This window comes from Procambarus clarkii, chromosome 14 (genome assembly GCF_040958095.1).
Source record: "Procambarus clarkii isolate CNS0578487 chromosome 14, FALCON_Pclarkii_2.0, whole genome shotgun sequence".
Classification (NCBI taxonomy): domain Eukaryota; kingdom Metazoa; phylum Arthropoda; class Malacostraca; order Decapoda; family Cambaridae; genus Procambarus; species Procambarus clarkii.
In genome coordinates this window covers 37,884,774-37,906,896 of record NC_091163.1, presented here as the reverse complement: position 1 = coordinate 37,906,896, position 22,123 = coordinate 37,884,774, and the positions used below count along the sequence as shown (strand labels likewise).

Below are 22,123 nucleotides of genomic sequence, written 5' to 3'. Positions count from 1 at the left end.
AAACGTGAAGGTCTTATAACAATAATGAGAGAGATTATAGCGAGAGCGGATAACGATAGATCACGACTGTTGATAGTCGGTGACTTCAACTTGAAATCCATAGACTGGGAAGCATATGAAGCTAAAACAGAAGATTTTTGGACCTGTAAATTTGTAGACCTCATCCTGGAAACATTCTTGTATCAACATGTTAAACAAGCTACGAGGATGAGGGAAGGGGACGTTCCCTCCATGCTAGATTTGATATTTACCAGGAAGGAGGAAGAGATATTTGACATTCAGTACCTTCCTCCCTTGGGTAAAAGTGACCATGTCTTTTTGGGAATAAAGTATGCAATGCGTTATAAGCTGGAAGAAAATAAGGAGGTTGAAGCAGTTGAAAAACCAGACTTCAGGAGAGGACATTATGGTGACCTTAGAAATTTTTTTAGTGAGTATAATTGGACAGACTTGATGCTAGGCAAGGAAGTGAATGAGATGTATGGCAAGTTTTGTGAAATATATGATAAAGGCACAAAAAAATTTATACCAAAACAGAGATGCAGAACTAGGAAACAGGATTGGTTCAATAGAAATTGCGAGAGGGCTAGAGACCGAAAGACACAAAAATGGAATCAATACAGGAAGAGGCCGAACCCCCAAACATACCAGCGATACAAAGATGCGAGAAACAACTACACGGCAGTGAGGAGAGAGGCAGAAAGAAATTTTGAAAAAGGGATTGCGGACAAATGTAAAACAGAACCAGGTCTATTCTATAAATTCATAAACAACAAATTGCAGGTAAAGGATAATATTCAGAGGTTGAAAATGGGAAATAGATTCACGGAAGATGAAAAGGAAATGTGTGAAACACTAAACGAAAAGTTCCAAAGTGTGTTTGTACAAAATGAAATCTTTAGGGAACCAGATACAATAAGAATTCCAGAGAACAACATAGAACACATAGAGGTGTCTAGAGACGAAGTGGAAAAAATGCTCAAGGAGCTCGGTAAGAACAAAGCAGCTGGCCCAGATGGCGTTTCACCATGGGTTCTGAGAGAATGTGCATCTGAGCTCAGCATTCCACTTCACCTGATCTTTCAGGCATCCCTGTGTACAGGAATCGTAGCAGACGGGTGGAAACAGGCTAACATAGTTCCAATCTACAAAAGTGGCAGCAGGGAAGACCCCCTCAATTATAGACCTGTATCATTAACAAGTGTAATAGTGAAAGTATTGGAAAAACTAATCAAAACTAAATGGGTAGAACACCTAGAGAGAAATGATATAATATCAGACAGACAGTATGGTTTTCGATCTGGAAGATCCTGTGTATCGAATTTACTCAGTTTCTATGATCGAGCCACAGAGATATTACAGGAAAGAGATGGTTGGGTTGACTGCATCTATCTGGACCTAAAAAAGGCTTTCGACAGAGTTCCACATAAGAGGTTGTTCTGGAAACTGGAAAATATTGGAGGGGTGACAGGTAAGCGTCTATCATGGATGAAAAATTTTCTGACTGATAGAAAAATGAGGGCAGTAATCAGAGGCAATGTATCAGAATGGAGAAATGTCACAAGTGGAGTACCACAGGGTTCAGTTCTTGCACCAGTGATGTTTATTGTGTACATAAATGATCTACCAGTTGGTATACAGAATTATATGAACATGTTTGCTGATGATGCTAAGATAATAGGAAGGATAAGAAATTTAGATGACTGTCATGCCCTTCAAAAAGACCTGGACAAAATAAGTATATGGAGCACCACTTGGCAAATGGAATTTAATGTTAATAAATGTCATGTTATGGAATGTGGAATAGGAGAACATAGACCCCACACAACCTATATATTATGTGAGAAATCTTTAAAGAATTCTGATAAAGAAAGAGATCTAGGAGTGGTTCTAGATAGAAAACTATCACCTGAGGACCACATAAAGAATATTGTGCAAGGAGCCTATGCTATGCTTTCTAACTTCAGAATTGCATTTAAATACATGGATGGCGATATACTAAAGAAATTGTTCATGACTTTTGTTAGGCCAAAGCTAGAATATGCAGCTGTTGTGTGGTGCCCATATCTTAAGAAGCACATCAACAAACTGGAAAAGGTGCAAAGACATGCTACTAAGTGGCTCCCAGAACTGAAGGGCAAGAGCTACGAGGAGAGGTTAGAAGCATTAAATATGCCAAAACTAGAAGACAGAAGAAAAAGAGGTGATATGATCACTACATACAAAATAGTAACAGGAATTGACAAAATCGACAGGGAAGACTTCCTGAGACCTGGAACTTCAAGAACAAGAGGTCATAGATTTAAACTAGCTAAACACAGATGCCGAAGAAATATAAGAAAATTCACCTTTGCAAATAGAGTGGTAGACGGTTGGAACAAGTTAAGTGAGAAGGTGGTGGAGGCCAAGACCGTCAGTAGTTTCAAAGCGTTATATGACAAAGAGTGCTGGGAAGACGGGACACCACGAGCGTAGCTCTCATCCTGTAACTACACTTAGGTAATTACACTCTTACTCTTCTGTATGACCACAGAAGAGTAAAGGGGGACATCTTCTTGAGGTTATCTTGAGATGATTTCGGGGCTTTAGTGTCCCCGCGGTCCGGTCCTCGACCAGGCCTCCACCCCCAGGAAGCAGCCCGTGACAGCTGACTAACTCCCAGGTACCTATTTACTGCTAGGTAACAGGGGCATTCAGGGTGAAAGAAACTTTGCCCATTTGTTTCTGGCTCGTGCGGGAATCGAACCCGCGCCACAGAATTATGAGTCCTGCGCACTATCCACCAGGCTATGAGGCCCCCCATGATCACAACCTACAGCGAGACATGATCACAACCTACAAAATCCTCAGGGGAATCGACCGGGTAAACAAGGATGAACTATTCAACACGGGTGGGACGCGAACAAGGGGACACAGGTGGAAGTTGAGTACCCAAATGAGCCACAGAGACGTTAGAAAGAACTTTTTCAGTGTCAGAGTAGTTAGTAAATGGAATGCACTAGGAAGTGATGTGGTGGAGGCTGACTCCATACACAGTTTCAAATGTAGATATGATAGAGCCCAGTAGGCTCAGGAATCTGTACACCAGTTGATTGACGGTTGAGAGGCGGGACCAAAGAGCCAAAGCTCAACCCCCGTAAGCACAATTAGGTGAGTACAATTAGGTGAGTACACACACAGGAATGCAGAAGAGTAACAGGAGGGCACTAGACAATTGACAACCTTACATTTGGTATTCATAAGCTTTTACTAAATAATATTTACCTGTTCTGTAATATTAAGACAGATGTTGTTGCAGAATGGTGTGGTTGGGAGGCCGGCCGCAGTCGCATTGGCACAGAATGTGTCACACATCTTCTCATCAGAATTGTCTCGGCAATCATCGTCGCCATCACACACGTAAAACATTGGCACACATCTCTTGTTGGCACATTTAAAATCTTCCACGCTACATTCTTGATATTCTGTAACATACAGCTAACAATAAGCTACAAATAACTGGACAAATGAAGACTCTTGTGACAATTTAAGCAAATTAAGAAAATGTTTTGATCACAGTACACCAGGAGAGGTAACTCTGAGCCATCAAACCTATGGATACACGCACCAGTGTAATGAGTACAGGAACTGCAATGATTACAAGGTTATAATGAGCAATGTTATAATGAGTTGAGTATAATGATTACTGTATAATTATGAGTATTGTAAAGATTGCATGATTTCAAGAAGTGCAGTATAATACATTCTATGAATGTAAAGATTACATGGAGTATAAATAGTATAAGAAATTCCCAAAGTGTAATTAATACAGGAAGCAAAATGAGTTCATGGAATATAATATGTACAGGAAGTCCTGCCAGCCTCCTTGGCATGCCATTAGTTTTCAGGAGGCTTCAGCCGCAGTTTGGGTACCATCCATGGTACGTGTTCAGGGTCTGGTTCCTCCCATTTCCTTTGTCTCCAGGCCCTGCATATTAGGTGGCAACCTCATGGAGATAGAGGCCCCTTAGTTGGTCCTCTTTCTCACTTTCTTCTTACCTGAATTTACCTGAGAGCCACTAATACTGGCCTCAACGAGGATAGGAAGCTGGCGGCTTGTCAAAGGTTTCCCCCATTTGCCCTGATGATCTTTTCTAGCTGTACTTAAAACCCAGGAGAGTTTTGGCGTTTATGGCTTCGGCAGGTAGGTAGTTCCACAGGTTTACAATCCTATGGGTGAAAAAGCATCTTCTGTTTTCTATCCTACACTGGGGCATGTTGAGCTTGAACCTGTTCCGCCTCGTTCGTGTTACATCTGACCTTTTGAACAAAGCGTCCGGATCAATATAAAATTGTTTAGTATTTTGAAGGTTTTTATTAGATCCACCTCTGTCATGCCTTGTCTGCAGTGTTGTTAGCTAAGTGGCCCTCAACTGTTCCTGATACGAGAGATGACTAAGTTCTGGTATGATTTTTGTTGCCCGGTGTTGCACCTTCTTCAGAGCAGCTATGGCTTTCTGAAGATGTGGTCTCCATGCCTGGATGCAATAATCCAGGTGGGGGCACACCAGAGACTTATACAATTGAACGTTATTTTCCTTGAAGGTAAAGGTACACTTGATTATTCCCAAGGTTTGGTTCGCTTTTTTTACTGCCCCTCCCACTTGTTGTGCAACTTTTAGTGAATGATGGATTCTGATTCCAAGAATCTTTCTTCATCTATCACCAGGAATTTTCTTCATCTATCTGATGTAAGGTAGTGCTGTCAGTTTGGTAGTTGTGAGGTGGATTGTTGTGCCCCACATGCAAGGACTTGCATTTATCAAGTGTCATCTAAAAATTTGATGATGTGGTTTGTAATATTCTCATCTAATGTCATTGATGTATATGACAAAAAGGGTTGGCCCCAAAATGGACACCTGAGGGACCCCACTTAGCACATTTCTCCAGTCAGATTCATTCCCATTTAGTACGACTCTTTGTTTTCTATGTTTTAACCATTGTTTTATCCATTCCAATAAACTAGTGAGCATTAGGCAAAGCCGGCCTGGAGCAGTGGGCTCAGTCCTTCCGTCGGCCTCACAGCATGGTGTGAGAGTTTGTCTTTTTGTATTGTCATTTTGACGCGGGAGTATCACCACTTGTAAGGTGATCAAGTGGCTTCTCTCATGGTGTCCCAGCTGCGGTCCTCATCTCAGCGACAGTATGAGGTTCTTGCTGGTCTTTTCACCATTTCCTCTCTCTTCGTAGTTTGATTTCCATTTTTGTTTCAGTTGGCTTGTCCTTTCTTTCCTGGCTCTTTCAGGACCGTCATCTTATTCCGAATACTGTCACCTCGTATTGTGCGGCGCTGGTGGAACCGCTCCAGCTTGTGTTCCGTAAGCTTTCTTATGCTTTGCTTCACCTCTAGCATGCTCATGTGCCGCCTGAGCCATCATGGTCCTTGGACAGGGTGCTCTCATTTCTCTCATTTCTTAAGTTTGTGGTGGCCCCTTCAGTAGTAGTCCTGTTGACCCAAGGGGCCAACAGGACTACTCTTCCTTGTTAAGACTCCAAGCGAGCCAGGACCTTGAGCACCAGCAGAACCAGGGCAAAGAGGTACAGGTAACCCCAACTCATCCAGTTCTGCCTGAAGGCATCGATAGCCCCCGCAGTCGAAGAAGTCCCACATATATCGGGACACACCTCGACCACACCGATGCAAAGTGGTCCACCTCTGGGAGTCTGTACGTCCAGCAGAGCCAACTGAACGAGTTTGCATCAACCGTCCAATCCGTGGACCAGGGAATTATCTGAGACAGGCCATCCACCAGGATGCTGGACACCCCCCAAACGTGAATAGCCATGAAAGTAAAATCTCGAGAACTCAGCAGACAAGTAACACAGAGCGACCAGCCCCAAAGAGCCAAGGGCCGCATCGAACCCCCCACGGCTCAAGAAATGAACAACCGGGAAGCAGTCCGAATGGAGCCGGATCTTTAAACCCCACGCGACCCAAACCCTCCGAAGCGACATCCAAACTGCTGCGAACTCCTGCACCGTGCTGTGGCCCAACGGAAAGATAGGCCAGACCGCCCCTGGCCGGCCTAGTAAGCACTGGTCAAAAAGCCCCAGCCAAGAGACAACGCATCCATGAACACATCGAGCGAGGGCTTGCCTAGGCACCATGGCACAGAACCCCAAAAAACCTGAAGAGGAAGCAGGGGACACAAGGCCCCCCTCCCGGTCCAAACCCAGCAATTTCAACAGCGGAGGAAAGGGATGTCCCTGAAGGAACCAGAACAGTCGCCAAAGCCAGATCCGACCCTGAAGGGTAGACCAGTACAGCGAAGTTCAGACTCCCGCACAAACCCTCAAGCAACTGCCTCGTGACCCGGGAGCCCTCCAGAAACAGCCGAAGGCAGGACCACAGCTGCAGCAAAGCTTCCAGAGGGAAAGACAAGGAAGCAGTCCAAGATTCCTATACAAGACTCAGCCAAGTCCAAACCTGAGAAGGAACCAAATAGGACTTCCTCCAGTTCACCAAGAACCCGAACCCCGGCGAACTGTGAAAGAACCAAATCCCTGGCGAGCAGATCCGTAGACTAGCTTGGAGACCAGACCAGCCAGTCATCGAGGTAAGCCAGACCCGAGCCCTTAACAGATGCAAACAGGTCACCACGACCCCGGTAAAGTGTGTGAACACCCGAGGTGCCAGATTTAAACGAAAGAAAGGTAACAAAAACAGTAAGCCTGTCGCCCCATGACAAAATAGAGCCAGTTCCTGAACCCCAGATGAATTGGGACGTGTCAATACGCATCCCGGAGGTCCAGGGACACCATCCAAGAGCCCGGCTCCAAAAGCAGCCAGACCTGGGACAGAGTGGTCATCTGAAAGTAAGGGCAAAAGACCCAGGGCTTCAGACGGAACAAGTACAGAATAAACCACTGGTCCACACAGTCCTGTTTTGGAACTGTTAGCAGGCGGGAAACCCAACTGAGGGATGCCATTGTTTTGACCACGCCCAAGCAAACCCACTCCAGGACGACACGACAGAGCACAGGGAAAGAGGCCTACCCAGCCAGCCCCAAACCCCCGAAGAAGGAGTCACCCAATGCCACCGCAGGCCGGAGGAAACGACCCGAAAAGCCCACGAATCGTGGGACCAGGCGAAAACAAACAGGACCATCCTCCCACCCACCCCCCATTGCCTCGTCAACGAGGCAAACCGCAAAAGGGCCGATGACTCTTATGAGAGCCTGACCGATGCTCAGAGCAATCACCGTGCCAACCAGACTCCGATGGCTTCGCAGGAAGGGCCAGCCCCGAATCAAGCACAACTGGTTTACGAGGACCGAAGGAACCCTGAGCCCTGGCACGACCCTTTTAGGCAGGACCACCACAGCCCTGCCCCCAGGAGAACCAACAAGTCCAGCATAGGCCATCAACTAGATGAAGACGCCTGCAGAAAATGCACCATTGCAGACTCTGCAAACAGCAACGGACAAAAGGGGATGAAAATCTAAGCGTCAGGGCCCAAGCAGATTCCAATGAGTAGATGAGCACCGCCTCCTGTCAGCATGCAAGGCATGAAGCAAAGAATAGAGACACCGCTTCCTTCAGAATCGACACAAACAACCTCAACAAGGCAGCCGATGCCCGAACCGCCAAGGCAAATGCACCGGACACAGGCCCGGAACCTAGCTCCTTCACATCCTCCTCGAGCCAGTCCAAAGACAGCTCCAGCAGGGAAAAGACGCGCAAGACCGAAGCCAAGTGCCCACGGGCATGCAAATCCTTGGCACCAAGAATGCCAAAAGGGAGGGAACCTGCACATGAAGCTGCACCTGACCGACATCACAAGGAAGCATGGGAGCGAACAAACACACATTGAGGTGCTCAAATTTGCCCCCCAGGTAAATCTGAACGACCGCAGTCAACTCCCATCACTCAAGTGTGCGGGTCCGACAGAACACATGCCACACCTTTAACGAAAAGAAAGGGCAGACTGCCAGCCAAGAAGACTTCGACATCTCGTAACACATCTAGTAAGGAAAACAGGAGCCAAACTCAAAAGAAGAAGGAACCATTATCGAGGAAAATTCGGTTCTCGCAGGAGGTAAGCTGCAAGGGCCTCCCACACCTCCCTCGGTGGGATGCAGGAGGCCGAAAACCTCTGGAAGGAAGGACCTGAGGAACCCAAGGGAAGCCGGAACTAAACCCAGGGAGGAGTCGAATTCATATCAATCTCGTACAAGGAGGGGGGGATAGGAAACCCCTCCCTCTGTAACAACAAGGCCCGTGCCAAGGTACCAACACCCAAGTGGGGTCAAACTGGGCTCAAGCCCCCCAAGTCAACTCCTCCTCAGCACCGGGATCCTCCACGTCAGTACCCGGGACCAAGCCATCCTCCAAACCCTCTGCCTCTGGAGAAAAGGCAAAGTCCACCGGAAAAGCAAGAATGAAGGGGGCTTGCTGGTGGGACCCAAAAGCCGTGGCAGGAGGAACAGGCTCGAATGCCTCCTCCGCCGAACCGGAAGGAGCAGTCCCTGAAGCCACCTGAGTCTCACTACCAAGAAAACCCTGCCCCGACTCCGAAACTCTTAGACATTTTGGAGCTGAGAACAGGGGGAGGGGAGGAGCTGGATGAACCACAGCAGGGGAAGGACAATTGGGTGCGGACGAAACCAAAGACGAGGTGACTAACACCTCCAAGTCCGGGTCCCTATAACCAAAGTAGGTCATCCACGGGGCATCCGCGGGGCATCCGGAAAGGCAACCAACCTAGCTCGCTGCAGCAACCTAAACTGTGCATGCAATGCTGAAGCTGCTTGCACAACTCCATACCTGTTCGTAGTGGTGATATTCTTCTGTGTAGTGGTATGCGAGGCAGGAGTAACATAAGAGTACTAGGGCTACATGTGCCTAAAGCCACCTTCCCTAAGTACCCTGTAAGTACTGCCCTTGCAGTTTAGGGTTATCTTCCATAGCCCGTTCAGGAGTCTACCTCCGTATGGTTCTTTTGCTGCTCGGTGATTGCTCGCCCTTGGGGTCAGCTGAGGTTGTTCTCACTCCTGCCTGAACTTGGGCGGGTAGTATCATCACTGGCTGGGGCGTAAGGTACTGTGCAGCTGTCTGATATACATATAGCAGCCGGTTCTGTTCCGCTGGGGGCGTTGTGCTTTTGCAGGGTTTATCTTTTTCTTTTATTTTGCCTTTTCTGATGGGGGTTTGCCTGATGTGGCTGTAGGACCACTTGTATGATTTTGGTGGCCCTCCACTAGGTCCCTGTGATTGCACATATTGAAGGGGTTCAGTTTTTAGTTTGTTTGCTTGGTGTGAGAAGGGAGCGTTTGGCCGAATTCTCAGCTAGCTTACATTTATTAGATAGTAGAAGAAAGAAGTATTCTGACTAGAAAATTTCTGAGATGTGCACAGGATGTGCACAAAAACCTATCTCGCTTGTTATAAGAGATAGGAGGTCGAAATTAGGTATCTTTGGAATCCGTATGCTGTCAGCATCCCAAAGAACCAACCCTCGTTGCGGTAGCCATTCTCAGAGAATAGTTGCAGGTTTTCCCTGAATTCTGTAAGGTTGGCTCATAGCAACAGAGAGAGAGAGAGAGAAGGGGACCGGCTCTCAAGTGTTTAACAGTTCCCTGCCGGTGATGAGACATCACCAGCCGACTTCGTCTTGATTGGGTCCGGCACAACGGGCCTTAGGCCCTCACTGTAGCTGATTGGTCAAGTGCCTGGCATCAAGGGAGCCGAGGCATCGAGTTTTCCCGCCCAAGGCATTATTCTGTCCTGCAACACTGTACCTACCAGATATGGACCACCTCTGTTCCGGACAGAGCAGGGGTCTTTTCCTGTCTATCAAGGTTCAGCCAGCCTAATTTGACTCTACGCTGTCCCCCACTGCAGTTGCAGAATCCTACAATAGCGGGGCGCCGCTAGAAGTCAAATTTAACAAAGATACGTGAAGTCTCAGCCGTCAGCAAGCGTCACCCATAGGTGCAACTGGAATGTATTCAAGTGATCGCGAGTTATCGGCTTCACCGAGAGCAATCCGTCATCCTATTGCTCAGTAACTGTGAGAAATAAGAATTAAGTGGTGTTTCCAAGTGTTTCAGTGAAGATTGTGTTTAAATCTTCGAAATACGGGGAAGCGTGGACTCTGTTGTTTTCCCGTCCACGCCATTGTTCCCGGAGCACCCCTCGTGGTGCCACCAAAGATATTCCAGCGTGATTCAGTCAGCCTTCAGCAAATACCACGCTAGTGTGTAAACCGGTGTATATTGTGTACGCGCTTTCCACGTTTATTGGTGTGGGAGTTGAGCAACTTTTGACTTTAGCGTCTCACGCACGTGTGGCTACCTCCAACTGTGACCACACCCCCCCAGCCAGGCAGCCTAGCCTCGCTTTGCTCACCTCACCCCGCTACCCTGAGGCAGTGTCAAACCGCTTCAACCTCACCTCACTCCGGCGTATGGAAGATGGTGAGGAGGGTGGAGAAGGTGAGGTGTTACTGTTTGGAAGGGGAATCCCCTTCCATTATAACATCAGGAAGTAAAGATTTTTCTGGAGTGCACTCTCTGGCACATTTTGCCTGCATACCATTAGGTCCTGGTTGTAGCTCACTGCTTGATTTTCTCACAACGAAACGATCCATTAAAGATTGTTTTTCCCTTCTTTGCAACACTTGTCTGTAGTAAGACATCACATTGTCATTTAAAAGATCAATGCAACGGCCTGCTACAGCTTTATCTGGGTGAGTTTTTTCAACAAAACTTTGCAGTTCTTCCCATACTTCACACATTTTCTTAATGAGGAAGGGACATCCTCTACTGCCTCTATTCACAACTATTTTCTTAGGTTGAACCTTACCACTGGCTTTCTTGGGACCCATGGCGAGATATATAACTTTTATGCAAAAATGGCCAAAAATCCGACAAAAAACTGTAAATCCTTGTGAAGAATTCAGGTGGGATAGTCACTGGGCGCGAGGCACTGGTAAACTGAGGCGCGATTGCCGTGCCACCACGCGCTAGGTCGGCCCGTACGCATATCAACACCCTCGTATCCCGAGGCAACTCTCGTATCCGGATCCAAATTTTCCAAGCAAATCCTGCTCGTAACCCAAAAAACTCATAACCAGGGATGCTCGTAATCCGAGGTACCACTGTAATTGGATTTAATAAGTAAAGTAAACATCTGTTTGCTTTAACTGAAATTGATTGGATCAATTGTCATCTTTCTGCCATCGTGTTAATGTAATTAACTGATTGTTGCACGGAAGACTAGTCTCTGTGATAGGTCTGTCTGTTGACATTTCACTGTATTGTTGTATTGCTTGCTACAGTCGTAACGAGCTGTAATTGCATCTGGAGTGGTCGCCCACTGTTGTTAAGATTAGCGTTAGCACCGCGAGCAGTCTGAACCGGAAGCAGTGATTCCGGTTAGCCTAGCCTTGTCAAGCGCCATAACAGACATTAACGTAACATCAGATTATTCTTGCCAAGTATCGTTAGTATTAAGTTTTATGAATAAACTTTTTGTTGAACTACAAGTGCCTTTACGTTCACACCTTCAAAACCCTTACATCTAGTTATTGCTTTGCCGGTTCTGTTTAACACTTTCGCCCGGGCATGACGCAGCATTGCGTCATCCATTTACTGGCGGTAATTCCGGGGATGACGCAGCATTGCGTCATCCACTTTAAATAATTGCCAAAAATCAGGTTTTTATCCGATTTTTTGGGGACTGGTTTTAAAATGCGCGCCGATGTCTTCCCATTTTCTTTGTTGTGCCTCGTGGCCCTCAGGCAGCTTGTCACATGCCGTGGGCCCATTGTTTTCGCTCCACTGTTGTGACCAATGCCGCCTCCCCTCGCATCTCAAACGTGTGAACATTTCGGCTATTTTCCGTGGCTATATTTCTTACTGCGGCTTTAGAAACTATCTACGCTTACTCCACGATGGATAGTGATCATGAACAAGGCCCTTCCAGGAAGAAAATTGCGAAAGAAAGACTTGAAAAGGGCGGGAATTGAGAGTGTAGCTGGAAGGCGGCTGAGCACTCACTCGCGGCTAACGTGTGGCCCGTCTTCAACTCGTCGGCGGTTGGAGCGTAACCAGGTTTTTTATTTCATATGCTAATGTTCCTCTAGAGAATTCTATTGCGAACCCATTGAGACCAAAATGAAAGACTTAGGATAAAAATTGAGGTGACCAGAGTGAAAATAGTGAAAACATTTTATCGCGTTTGCGCGCTCCTGGGTAACTCGTTCGCACTTTCTCTGTTTGCTGCGGGTAATTAGCAGGGCTTTTGGAGTTTATATGCATTTAGTGCTGTAGAGAATTCTATTGCGAACACAATGATACCAAATTTAATCTCGTAGGATGAGAATTAAGGTGACAAAGTTGAAGATAGTATACACTTTTCAGAATTTACGCGCACTCCCGTGACACCCTGGGTCCCATATCGCACAGTTGAGGGGTGGCGAGCGGGGTGCACCAAAGTGTTAATTAGTGATCATTTGTATGTTGCCTGGATTACTTGGACTCGAACCCTTTTCAAGGCCATACAAATCAAATAAAAATTTATTTGATGTGAGGACCATATGAGCTACTCTGATTACCACCCTCAGTGGTACCAGAAGCTCCACGACTCAGTGGATAAGGAGTGCCAAGGATTTGGACTCCTGCAGCTGCTCTATGCATCCCTGGTCAGTCATTAAAGTATAATCTGCCCTCAGCATTTGTTTGATGCTAGTTCAGTCCTTCCTGACTGAGGTCACATGTATTATTATTGAGGTCACCTCTGGTGCCCACATGGTGCTGTTCAATTACTGTATTACTTTGAGCCCTATGATGAGCCCATCTGGCCAATAGATACTTGGAACCTATTCACCTCAAAAGGGATAATCTCACACTTGGTAACTCTGGGATAACCAGTTAGCATTACCTTGCCTGGGCTACCCTTAGCAGTGAGCCTAAGGGCTTTGGAAACCCCCATTGAGGCTCATTGGTCCGATGGAGGAGACCTCTGAGTCCCACCTCGCTTCGTGCGAGTTTGTAGGTTGCTCTGTCCCCCTGTCTCAAGGTGACATTCACCGTCTTTGCCTCCGCCATGCTGCCTGTTGGGTCGATAACACCTTTGACTCGGAGTCTTGCGAGTAGTATTCCTTGTGTGTACTCCAGTTCACCCAGTCCAATAATACTGTTGATTGGGTGCAGGCAGTACCTGCGTTGCATGCGTGGTTAGGTTGCTGCAGCGCTCTAAGGTAATTGTACTTCCAGATGCCCTGCAGCTGCCCCGCTTTGGTTATAGGGACCCGGACTTGAGGTTGTTAGTCCTACTGCAGCGCAGCAGCTGTGATAACATCATGCTTGTTTGCTTGTTTTTGATTGGGGAGTTCTGCTTGCTAGTTCGATTTAGGTTTGCAATTTTTAACCAGCTGTAGTATATTTCGGAATTCCTACCTTTCTGAGTGCCTGACCTAGTAGATGGTAGACATAGACTGCTTTGAATTACATGGGGGGTATCTATAATCCCTTACTCCTTGTGTCTCTCTGAGGGGTTCCAAGTTCCAGAGCTGGTCTCCGGTAGGCCTTGAACTCCTTCGATTGATTGTTGCCACGGTCTAATATAAATACACATCAGCCCAATATAACTTCGGGAAGTTAAAGGGGCTCTCCATAGAAAACATATGCTTTTGCCCATGTAAATACAATATATATATTCGGTTGGTGGTGGACCAAAATTCTGCATTTTATACACTGGCAAATATGGTAATTACAGAAAACAATGAATGCATTATAACTTGAGTGTAAAAAGGATTCATATCTTACCACAAGCTGCATGTTCATCTGAATCATCACCAGAGCCACAGTCCTTGTCAATGTCGCAGACCCAAGACTGAGCGATGCAACGCCGAGACACCTGACACCTGATAAAACACATTATGTAATCAGAGGAAACATAATAACGGAAATAAAAATATAATATTCAGCAATACACAATGAAATCCCAATTACATGACATATCTATGATATATAAGCCCATCATGGTCCAGTTGATAGTGTATATATGTAATTACTTAAGTGTAGTTACATGATGAGAGGTACGCTCGTAGTGTCCCGTCTTCCCAGTACTCTTTGTTATATAACGCTGACAGTTTTGGCCTTCACCACCTTCTCACTTAACTTCTTCCAACTGTCTACTACTTTATTGCCAAAGAAAACTTTCTAATATTTTTTGTACCTTTGTTTCCTTAGCTAGAATCTATGACTTCAACCTTCTGCTTGAGGTTGCTGACTTCAATTATTCCTCTTTGTCAATTTGGTTGATTCCTGTTATTATTTTGTAAGTGGTGATCATATCGCCTCTTTTTCTTCTATTTTCCAGTTTTGGCATACAGTATTTGACATCTCTAGTCTCTCTCATAATTTTTGTTTTTTAGTTCTGGAAGCCATTTTGTAGCATGCCTTTGCACCTTTTACAGTTTACTGAAATGTCTCTTGAGTTATGGGCACCATTCAACTGCTGCATATTACTGTAGCCCGTGTAGTGAACTCCTTGACCAACCAATCCCTGGCAACTCTCATGGTGCAATTTTCGCACAGGTCTCCATCAAATCCTGGTGCATGCATGGGTTGTGGTCAGCCTATCTGTGCATGCATCTGGCCTCGTTACCTCTTTCCCAGTCATTGCTCGGAAAACCAATTACATTTGTTTGCCTAAGGCGTAGCCTTAGTGGTAGTGTCTACCGGGTTTGTGATAAAGATTTGGGAAAGTTGAGTTGCATCAGAGACTTTGGGGACATGACGGGCAGTGAGCTGAGACATAAATAGCAGTGTGTGTGAACAGACATAACATAACAAAAGAGTGCTCAGTTTTATAACCAGATGTGCAATAAATGTCCGAACATCATCCTCTAATTATCCCACTCATTACTAAGTGGACATTGATTACCATAAGAAAATCCAACATTGGATGACTGGATTGATGCCTGGTTTACTGAATTACCCTTCAAAAGGTTAATACAGAAAGGTATTTGCATGATATATAAAATTCTTCAATAAAAACAAAACACAATATGCATTACCGAATAATAACAAATATTTTAAACGACCAATTACAGAATATACAACATTCGGACTTTCATTACCGGAACTTATCTGCAGGGCAATGTGGATGGTTGCACTCCTCAGGACTCTCGTCTGACCCATCTTCACAGTCACGGTCATCATCGCACACCCAGAACGCATCGATGCACTGATTGTTACCACACTGAAACATGTCTTTATGACACTGAGCAGCCTCTGAAAAAAACAGTGCTAAATGTAATGAAATGCCATTTTCTGGGTGAGCCCCAGAGGCTCCCTGGAGCTTATCGGGCTAATGTATGTTATGTTAGACCGGGACATTAGCTAAGGAGTTCAGACCTACCAGGGACCAGCGCCAGAACCTGGCCCCTTTAGAGAGGTTGCAGGGAGCAATCGCCCTGGAAAACCCCTGTGGTTGGGGGGTTTTCTTATCTGCCATGACCGAAAGAAAGGTAGGCATAACAAAACAAACCTCACATTGTAAGAAACAAACAAAAAAAAAACGAACAGAGAGGTAGAACTCCCTACAATCCCAAGGAGCCAGATTCATGAAGCAGTTACGCAAGTACTTACGAACGTGTACATCTTTCCTCAATTTTTGATGGCTTTGGTTACATTTATTAAACAGTTTACAAGCATGAAAACTTGCCGATCAACTGTTGTTATTGTTGTAAACAGCCTCCTGGTGCTTCGGAGCTTATTAACTGTTTAACCCCTTAACTGCGTTGCCTCCAAATGTGACACCCCCGCAGTGCGCAGGAAATAAATTCTCTTGAAAAAATTCTTTTTTCTTTTTAAAGTGTCAAAAACCCTTCCCTGAGTATGGGTATGTAAAAAAAAATTCGAAATTGTACTTACTTTGGGTGCTATGGGGTCCGGAAGTTGGGGCGTGACGTCATCATTCCCCGTGCGCCCGTGGTGTAAGCTCTCAGAGGCGGTGGGGCGCTCGGGGCGGGGCGCGCGAGTTGCCGCGAATATATTTTTGTTCATTTATTGCGCACATTTCCCAATACATTTTCATTGTTTTTATGTGCCAATCCAATGTATAATGAACACGTACACTATAATATCGCAGTACAACATCCGTACTGTCCGTAGACACTGTGTTACGTGCATCACAAACAACTTCACTTATCCTACACAATTTCCAATGTATCATGCCAAATATATTTATATTTACACTTTATATACACACTGTACAGTATCACACACTATATACACACACCATAAACACACTCAGTACTCCGCGAGTGTGTGATATGCTGCGAAACAGCCAACGGGGCAGAGTGGCACCTTGCACTCCACGCACCAGGTGCTGATACATCTTCGTTTCTGTTCTCTGCGGGTAGTGTTCCTGCATACTATACACGCACGTTTACCCTTCTCCCGTGATGCTGTGCCTGGCATATACTCGAGCATATGTACTCCGAAGTTCTCATTACCCCTCAATCTGTCTGGAGCTGCATGTGGCATTGTTGCTTGCACTCCGCGCGGTACAACAGAACCCTCCTTGCCATACTTTACTAGCAGCTGTGACACAACACCAGCACTGAATGTACGTATAGACGGTCTCCTGCCAGATTTTACTAAGTACATATTGAAGCAGTTGAGCACTGCAACATCCATCAGGTGGAAGAAGAACTTTTTAGTCCACTTCACAGACTTGCGCACGCACTCTACTCCACCAAGCATCATGTCACACTTATCGACGAGGCGCATGTTCACGTTATAGTCTATGACACAGTCTGGCTTATACACGGTGTTGCGTGTCTGAAAGTGGACTTTCCCACTGTCCAACATGGCACCGGTGTGAATCGTACTCAGCATATTCACCTCGCGTCTGTCCTTCCACCGCACTGACAGCGTATTGTCACACTTGCGCAGCTGGCACTCGCCCACGGCTATAGCTATACCGAACACTGGCATTTCCTTCCTATGGCTCTTCACAGTGCCACATACGCCGGTGTTGTGGGCAAGGAGGTATCTGGTCAATAAGGGGCTGGTGTAATAGTTGTCGGTGTACAGTACATGCCCCTTGTTCAGCAACGGTTCCATCAGGGTCTTTACAACACTGCCAGAGAACCCGTGTTCATCTTGAGCCGGTATGTCGACGTCTGTACCAGAATATAATATCATGTCCAAGACAATACCAGTCTCACAGTCGCATAGCACAAAAAACTTCAGTCCAAATCGGTGCCGCTTTGATGGAATGTACTGTTTGAATGCCAGTCGCCCCTTGAACAGTACAAGCGACTCGTCAATAACCACATTCTGTCCAGGTACAAAATAATCCCTGAACTTCCCTCTCATGTCACTGAACATCTTCCGTACTTTCCACAGTCTGTCGTGTCTGTCCTCATTTGCATTATTCTCGAAATGCAGGCACCTGAGAATCAAGAGATACCTATCACGCGACATGTACCGGTTGAACACAGGCGATGGAACAAGGCTGTCTTTGCTCCAATATTCCTGGATGACAGCTTTCTCAGAGTGCTTCATCATCATGGTGAGTGCCAGAAACACGTACATTTCGTCGATTGTCGTGTCCTTCCATCGTGTGAGCCGTGAGGCAGGTAAAATGCCTTCGTCTATGAGGGTGTGAGCGAACCTGTTTGTCTCAGTCACAAGATGCGCCATGAATACATTGTCATAATATGCCTGAAAATATTCCATGTGTGCCATATCATCACCAGTATATGGGAATAATGGTGTAACACCAAAATCGCTATCATCAAATGTTGGTATTTGAGGGGCAAATGTGGTGCAATCCTCCCACACAAGTACACCAGGGGGTTTGGTGTTGGCGCCAACACCACGGCCAACACCACCACGAGCACCAAAACTACGGCTACGTCGTCCGCTGCTTCTGCTGGAGCTGCGTGAGGGTATGCTAGGCGCTGAGGCAGATTTACGTACTGTACACCTACCACGAATAAATGATGTTGAGGGGCCACTGTCGTTGTCCACATGCTGTGAGGCACGCTGCCGCCTGCCGCGGCGTGTTGCTGAGGTAGCAAAACCCCGCCTGGTAACACCACCACTGCTCGTACTCGGGTCGTCCACACTACTCGTATCGGAGCCAATGTCACTGAAGCCCGAGAAAGATTCGTCACATGTACTATCACTGAATAAACTACTAGCGTCTGGGGACATACATGATGGTGGTGATGATAACGGTGTTGACCCAGGGCGGCGAGGCAGGCCGGGCGAGGCACGAGTACCCCACACACTCGCCACATCTTCCAATTCTGTCTCTTCCTCACTCGTATCAGATCTCTGAGTTAGGTCTTTATCTGGATCATAGTCCAGGTCATCATCCAGAGCACCGTCATCATACAAAATATCGCGTATTTCCTCCTCAGAGAGTCGTTTTCCATGACCGCGGGTCACCGTGGAGCGGGAGCTCGTAGAGGATGCGTCAGACATGGTTGCTGCCGTGAAACTGAGGCTCCCCACGGCCGCAGGGCATGCTGGGATTTTTTTTTAAGATGGCGGACGATCACTGGGGCCCCCACCCACCCATACCATACCCGCGTCACCGCGCGCCAGTTTTGAATGGAACGTGAAAAATCAAAATACCTGGAGGCGCGTTGCGCAAACCAGACGCGAGCCTGCAGGCGCGTTGCGCAGTTTAAGGGTTAATAATTGTAAACAAATCAGCCATAGATTGAGAAAAGATGTACAGGTTCGTAAGTGTTTGCGTAACTGCTTCATGAATCTGGCCCAAGGAAACAAGCAACCAAGCAAACATAACACACTACTGCCGCGCTGCTCGTCCATGCAGCCCTCCCCTTCCCGAGAGGGGGAGGGGGGGGGCCCGGACCTCACCGTGCCAGCTGCACAGCACTCCAGTTTGGAAGCTAAGCTTCAACAAACGCGATATATATGATTTTGTGTCTAGCGCTATAATTTAAACACCCCGCCTGGGATAGGGGCAGCTATAGTACAGCCACAACCGATAGTTGCCAGATGCCACCTAGAAAAAAAATCCAGGCCAACATTCTTGGGTGTTAGAGGATCAGTATTAAGCAAGCCACCAAGGCTGACACACGCAGCACGAGCTCACAGCACCGCTGTTCAGCTTGTGACCACAGCATCGCCTACAAATGCCATAATATATATGATACTGCTATTATTTAGCAGTGATAGTATTACTGAAGCCCCCTGACTGTGATAAAACTGACCAGGATTCTGATAATAGCAGGATTGTGGTGATATTTAGCGCTGTGCTCCATGGAGGGAGGAGTAAGGCTGTGGAGGGAGGGTAGTGGCATTGTCTTCTGACTATGTGTTGCCACCATTTATTGACTGCACTCACCATACCAGCTTAGTGGTTCGCTATGGTGAATACAAATGTAGATACTTATATATAACATGTGTATAGTGTGAGATAACAGCGAGAGGAGTAGGTTGGGAGCCGCCATTTTGGTGAGGGAAGAGCATCGTCTGCACGTCTTGGCATGGTGTTTACTGATGGCCACTATGGTCTTTGGGCACCATACCAGCTTATTTGTACAGGTATGGTGAATAAAACAGGTAGATACTTATATATAATGTGTGTATATAGCGTAATAACACCATAAACAATATTGTTGGAGGAGAAATATTAGTGCGTCTGGTCTTGAGGGCGGCCGCCGATCAGCTGACTGTGTGAGTAGCTACGTCTTTGTGCCTTTACTCACCATACAAGCTTAGATGTACAGTTATGGTGAACAAAACATGTAAATATGTATATATAACGTCTGTGTATAGTGAATAAATGCAAAAACAGTATTGTGGGAAGAGAATGAGGGTGAGTGAGGTGGTGTTGAGGGAGGGAGTGGCAGTGAGTGGCTCGCTGGTGTTTGGCGGTCACTCCTCGTTGCTTTTTGACTCACAAGACCAACTTAGTAGTTTGTTATGGTGAACAAAACATGCAGATACTTATATATAACCTGTGTATATAGTGTAACAACAGCAAAACTATTTGTTTATTGTTTTATGAACATAATCATTGAATCACTAATATGCACACCATAATTTTGAGTACAGTGATGGTTCACACATTTTATTATATAAATATACCACAATTCACTGTATGGAATAATATTACTACAAAAAAACTAAGAAAAAATCAATCAGAGACATTTAAATAATTAGGTAATAATATATTTGTGGCAACTGCCATCTGACAGCTCGGGCGGAGTAGACCTCGTCTGGCGAAGGCTCTGCCAACGCCCCATTTTTGCCACACTTCCCTACCCTATTGCGGCTAAAATATGCCACCTACGATTTTTTTGTTATTTTTTCCGTGATCAGGGAACAAAAATTAATACTTCTATAAGACAAAAGAATTTTTTGGATTTTTTTTTTGTTGCGCCTGTGGGTGTGAATTCCATTTGGGCCCCTAGCGGTTTGAGGGCTAGACTTAACCCTGCGGTCGACCTGGGAGACCCGAGCCCTGGAAATGGGAATGGGGGAAATCAGATCAACCCAAAGCGCATCCCCAGCCATGGTATGCAGGTAACGGTGAAGAGCCGTAACCGGACACAACACATGACGCACCCCCGGCCGAACCAACCAAGCATCAATAACCCAAGGACCCCTCCGGAAAGCAACTGTCTCGGCCTTCGCCAGAAAAGATGGTGAAGGATGCAAACATACAAACCAACCACCAGAACCAAAACAGTAGAAATCCCTGCGCCGGAGGAGAGCCGGAAGCTCCCCGACCCGAGCCCCAGAGGACAACGCCAACATATATAGGACCTTTGAAAAACAATCTTGAAGGCAGAAGAATCTGCCCCAGAAGGCAGAACTGAGTCACACATAAGGTAACAAAGCCCTTTGAACCCACAAAGTGGGGGAGCCCAAGAGGAAGAAACCTCCGGAACGAAACCAAAGAACCCAAAGGAACCCAGAATCAAACCCAGGGGAGCCCAAACTTCCACATTTGCCGGCGGAAATACACCACAGAAAGGGCAAAAGCATAGCACCCAGACAGAACCTCCAGTGAAACGACCAAAATGGACCGAAAACCAAGGGACAAGGTGTGTGCAAGCAAGCATAAACAGAGACACGTAGCCCAAACTTCAGGGCCCAGACCCAAACAGACAGAAAACACAAAACCTGGTGTAAAAACAAACACCCAAGCGTTCCCAGAAGAACAGAAGATGGGAGGAACACCCCAGAAAAACAAAGAAATAGCAACAGGAGGATAAAATGCCTGAAAGAGGTGAAAATACTCACTCAAAAAGCAAGCTCGCACACCCCAGGCACCGGTAAACAAACAGCAGTGCCACCCAGGTGGCCAAGCAGGGCAACCCGCAGAAAAGAAAATGGCTACGAAACAAGGAGTCGTGACCGATGCAATAGATCCAAAACCACGCCTGCAAATGAATGAAGTGAGCAGATGAGAGAGACGAACCCCCCCCCCCCCCCCAGAAGCAGAAAACCCAGGCAGGGGCAAACAGCCCCAGAACTGCTAGCAGGCATCCTCCACAACCCCAGGAACTCGCAACAGAGGCCCCGGGAAAGAGCCATCCTCCACACCCTCTACCCTTAAAGAAAGGAAGAGTTCAGGGGGGAAAGGCAGCAAAGAAAAGGTCGTTGGTAAGACGCAGACGCCATGGCAGGAGGAACAGGCTCGAAAACCTCTGTCCCCAATCCGAATGGAGCAGCCCTCAAAGTCACCCGAGTCTTGGTACCTACTAAACTCCGCCCCGACCCCGAAACCCGCATATGGTCAGGAGCCGGGGACAGGGAGGGGAAAGGGGCGAACAGCACATGACCAAAACGGGGCGGCCCCAGGGCATCCAGATGGGAAACCAACCTAGTGTGTTGCAGCAACCTAAACCGAGCTTGCAACGCGGATGACGCCTGTACTCTAAACAGTAAGAACATCAGGAGAGTACTGGAGAACAAGCAGAGAATCTCTCGCAAGACTTCGGGTCAAGGTGTCAGTGACCCAACAGGCAGCATGACGGAGGTAAAAGTGGCAACTATCACCCTGAGACAAGGGCACAGCAACTAACGAACCCGCACAAGACGGGTTGGAACCCAGAAGACACATTCAGTG

General features: G+C 46.7%; 1 protein-coding gene across 1 annotated transcript in view; it reads right to left on the bottom strand.

Moving 5' to 3' along the window:
* Nucleotides 1-22,123, bottom strand: part of LRP1 (LDL receptor protein 1) — a 704,914-nt gene that overhangs the window by 378,103 nt on the left and 304,688 nt on the right. Inside the window, exons 19-21 of the mRNA XM_069324493.1 lie at nucleotides 15,132-15,285; nucleotides 13,813-13,910; nucleotides 3,265-3,464 (exon numbers count right to left, since the gene is read on the bottom strand). Coding sequence (XP_069180594.1) covers nucleotides 3,265-3,464; nucleotides 13,813-13,910; nucleotides 15,132-15,285 — 452 coding nt within the window. The remainder of the gene's footprint in view (nucleotides 1-3,264; nucleotides 3,465-13,812; nucleotides 13,911-15,131; nucleotides 15,286-22,123) is intronic.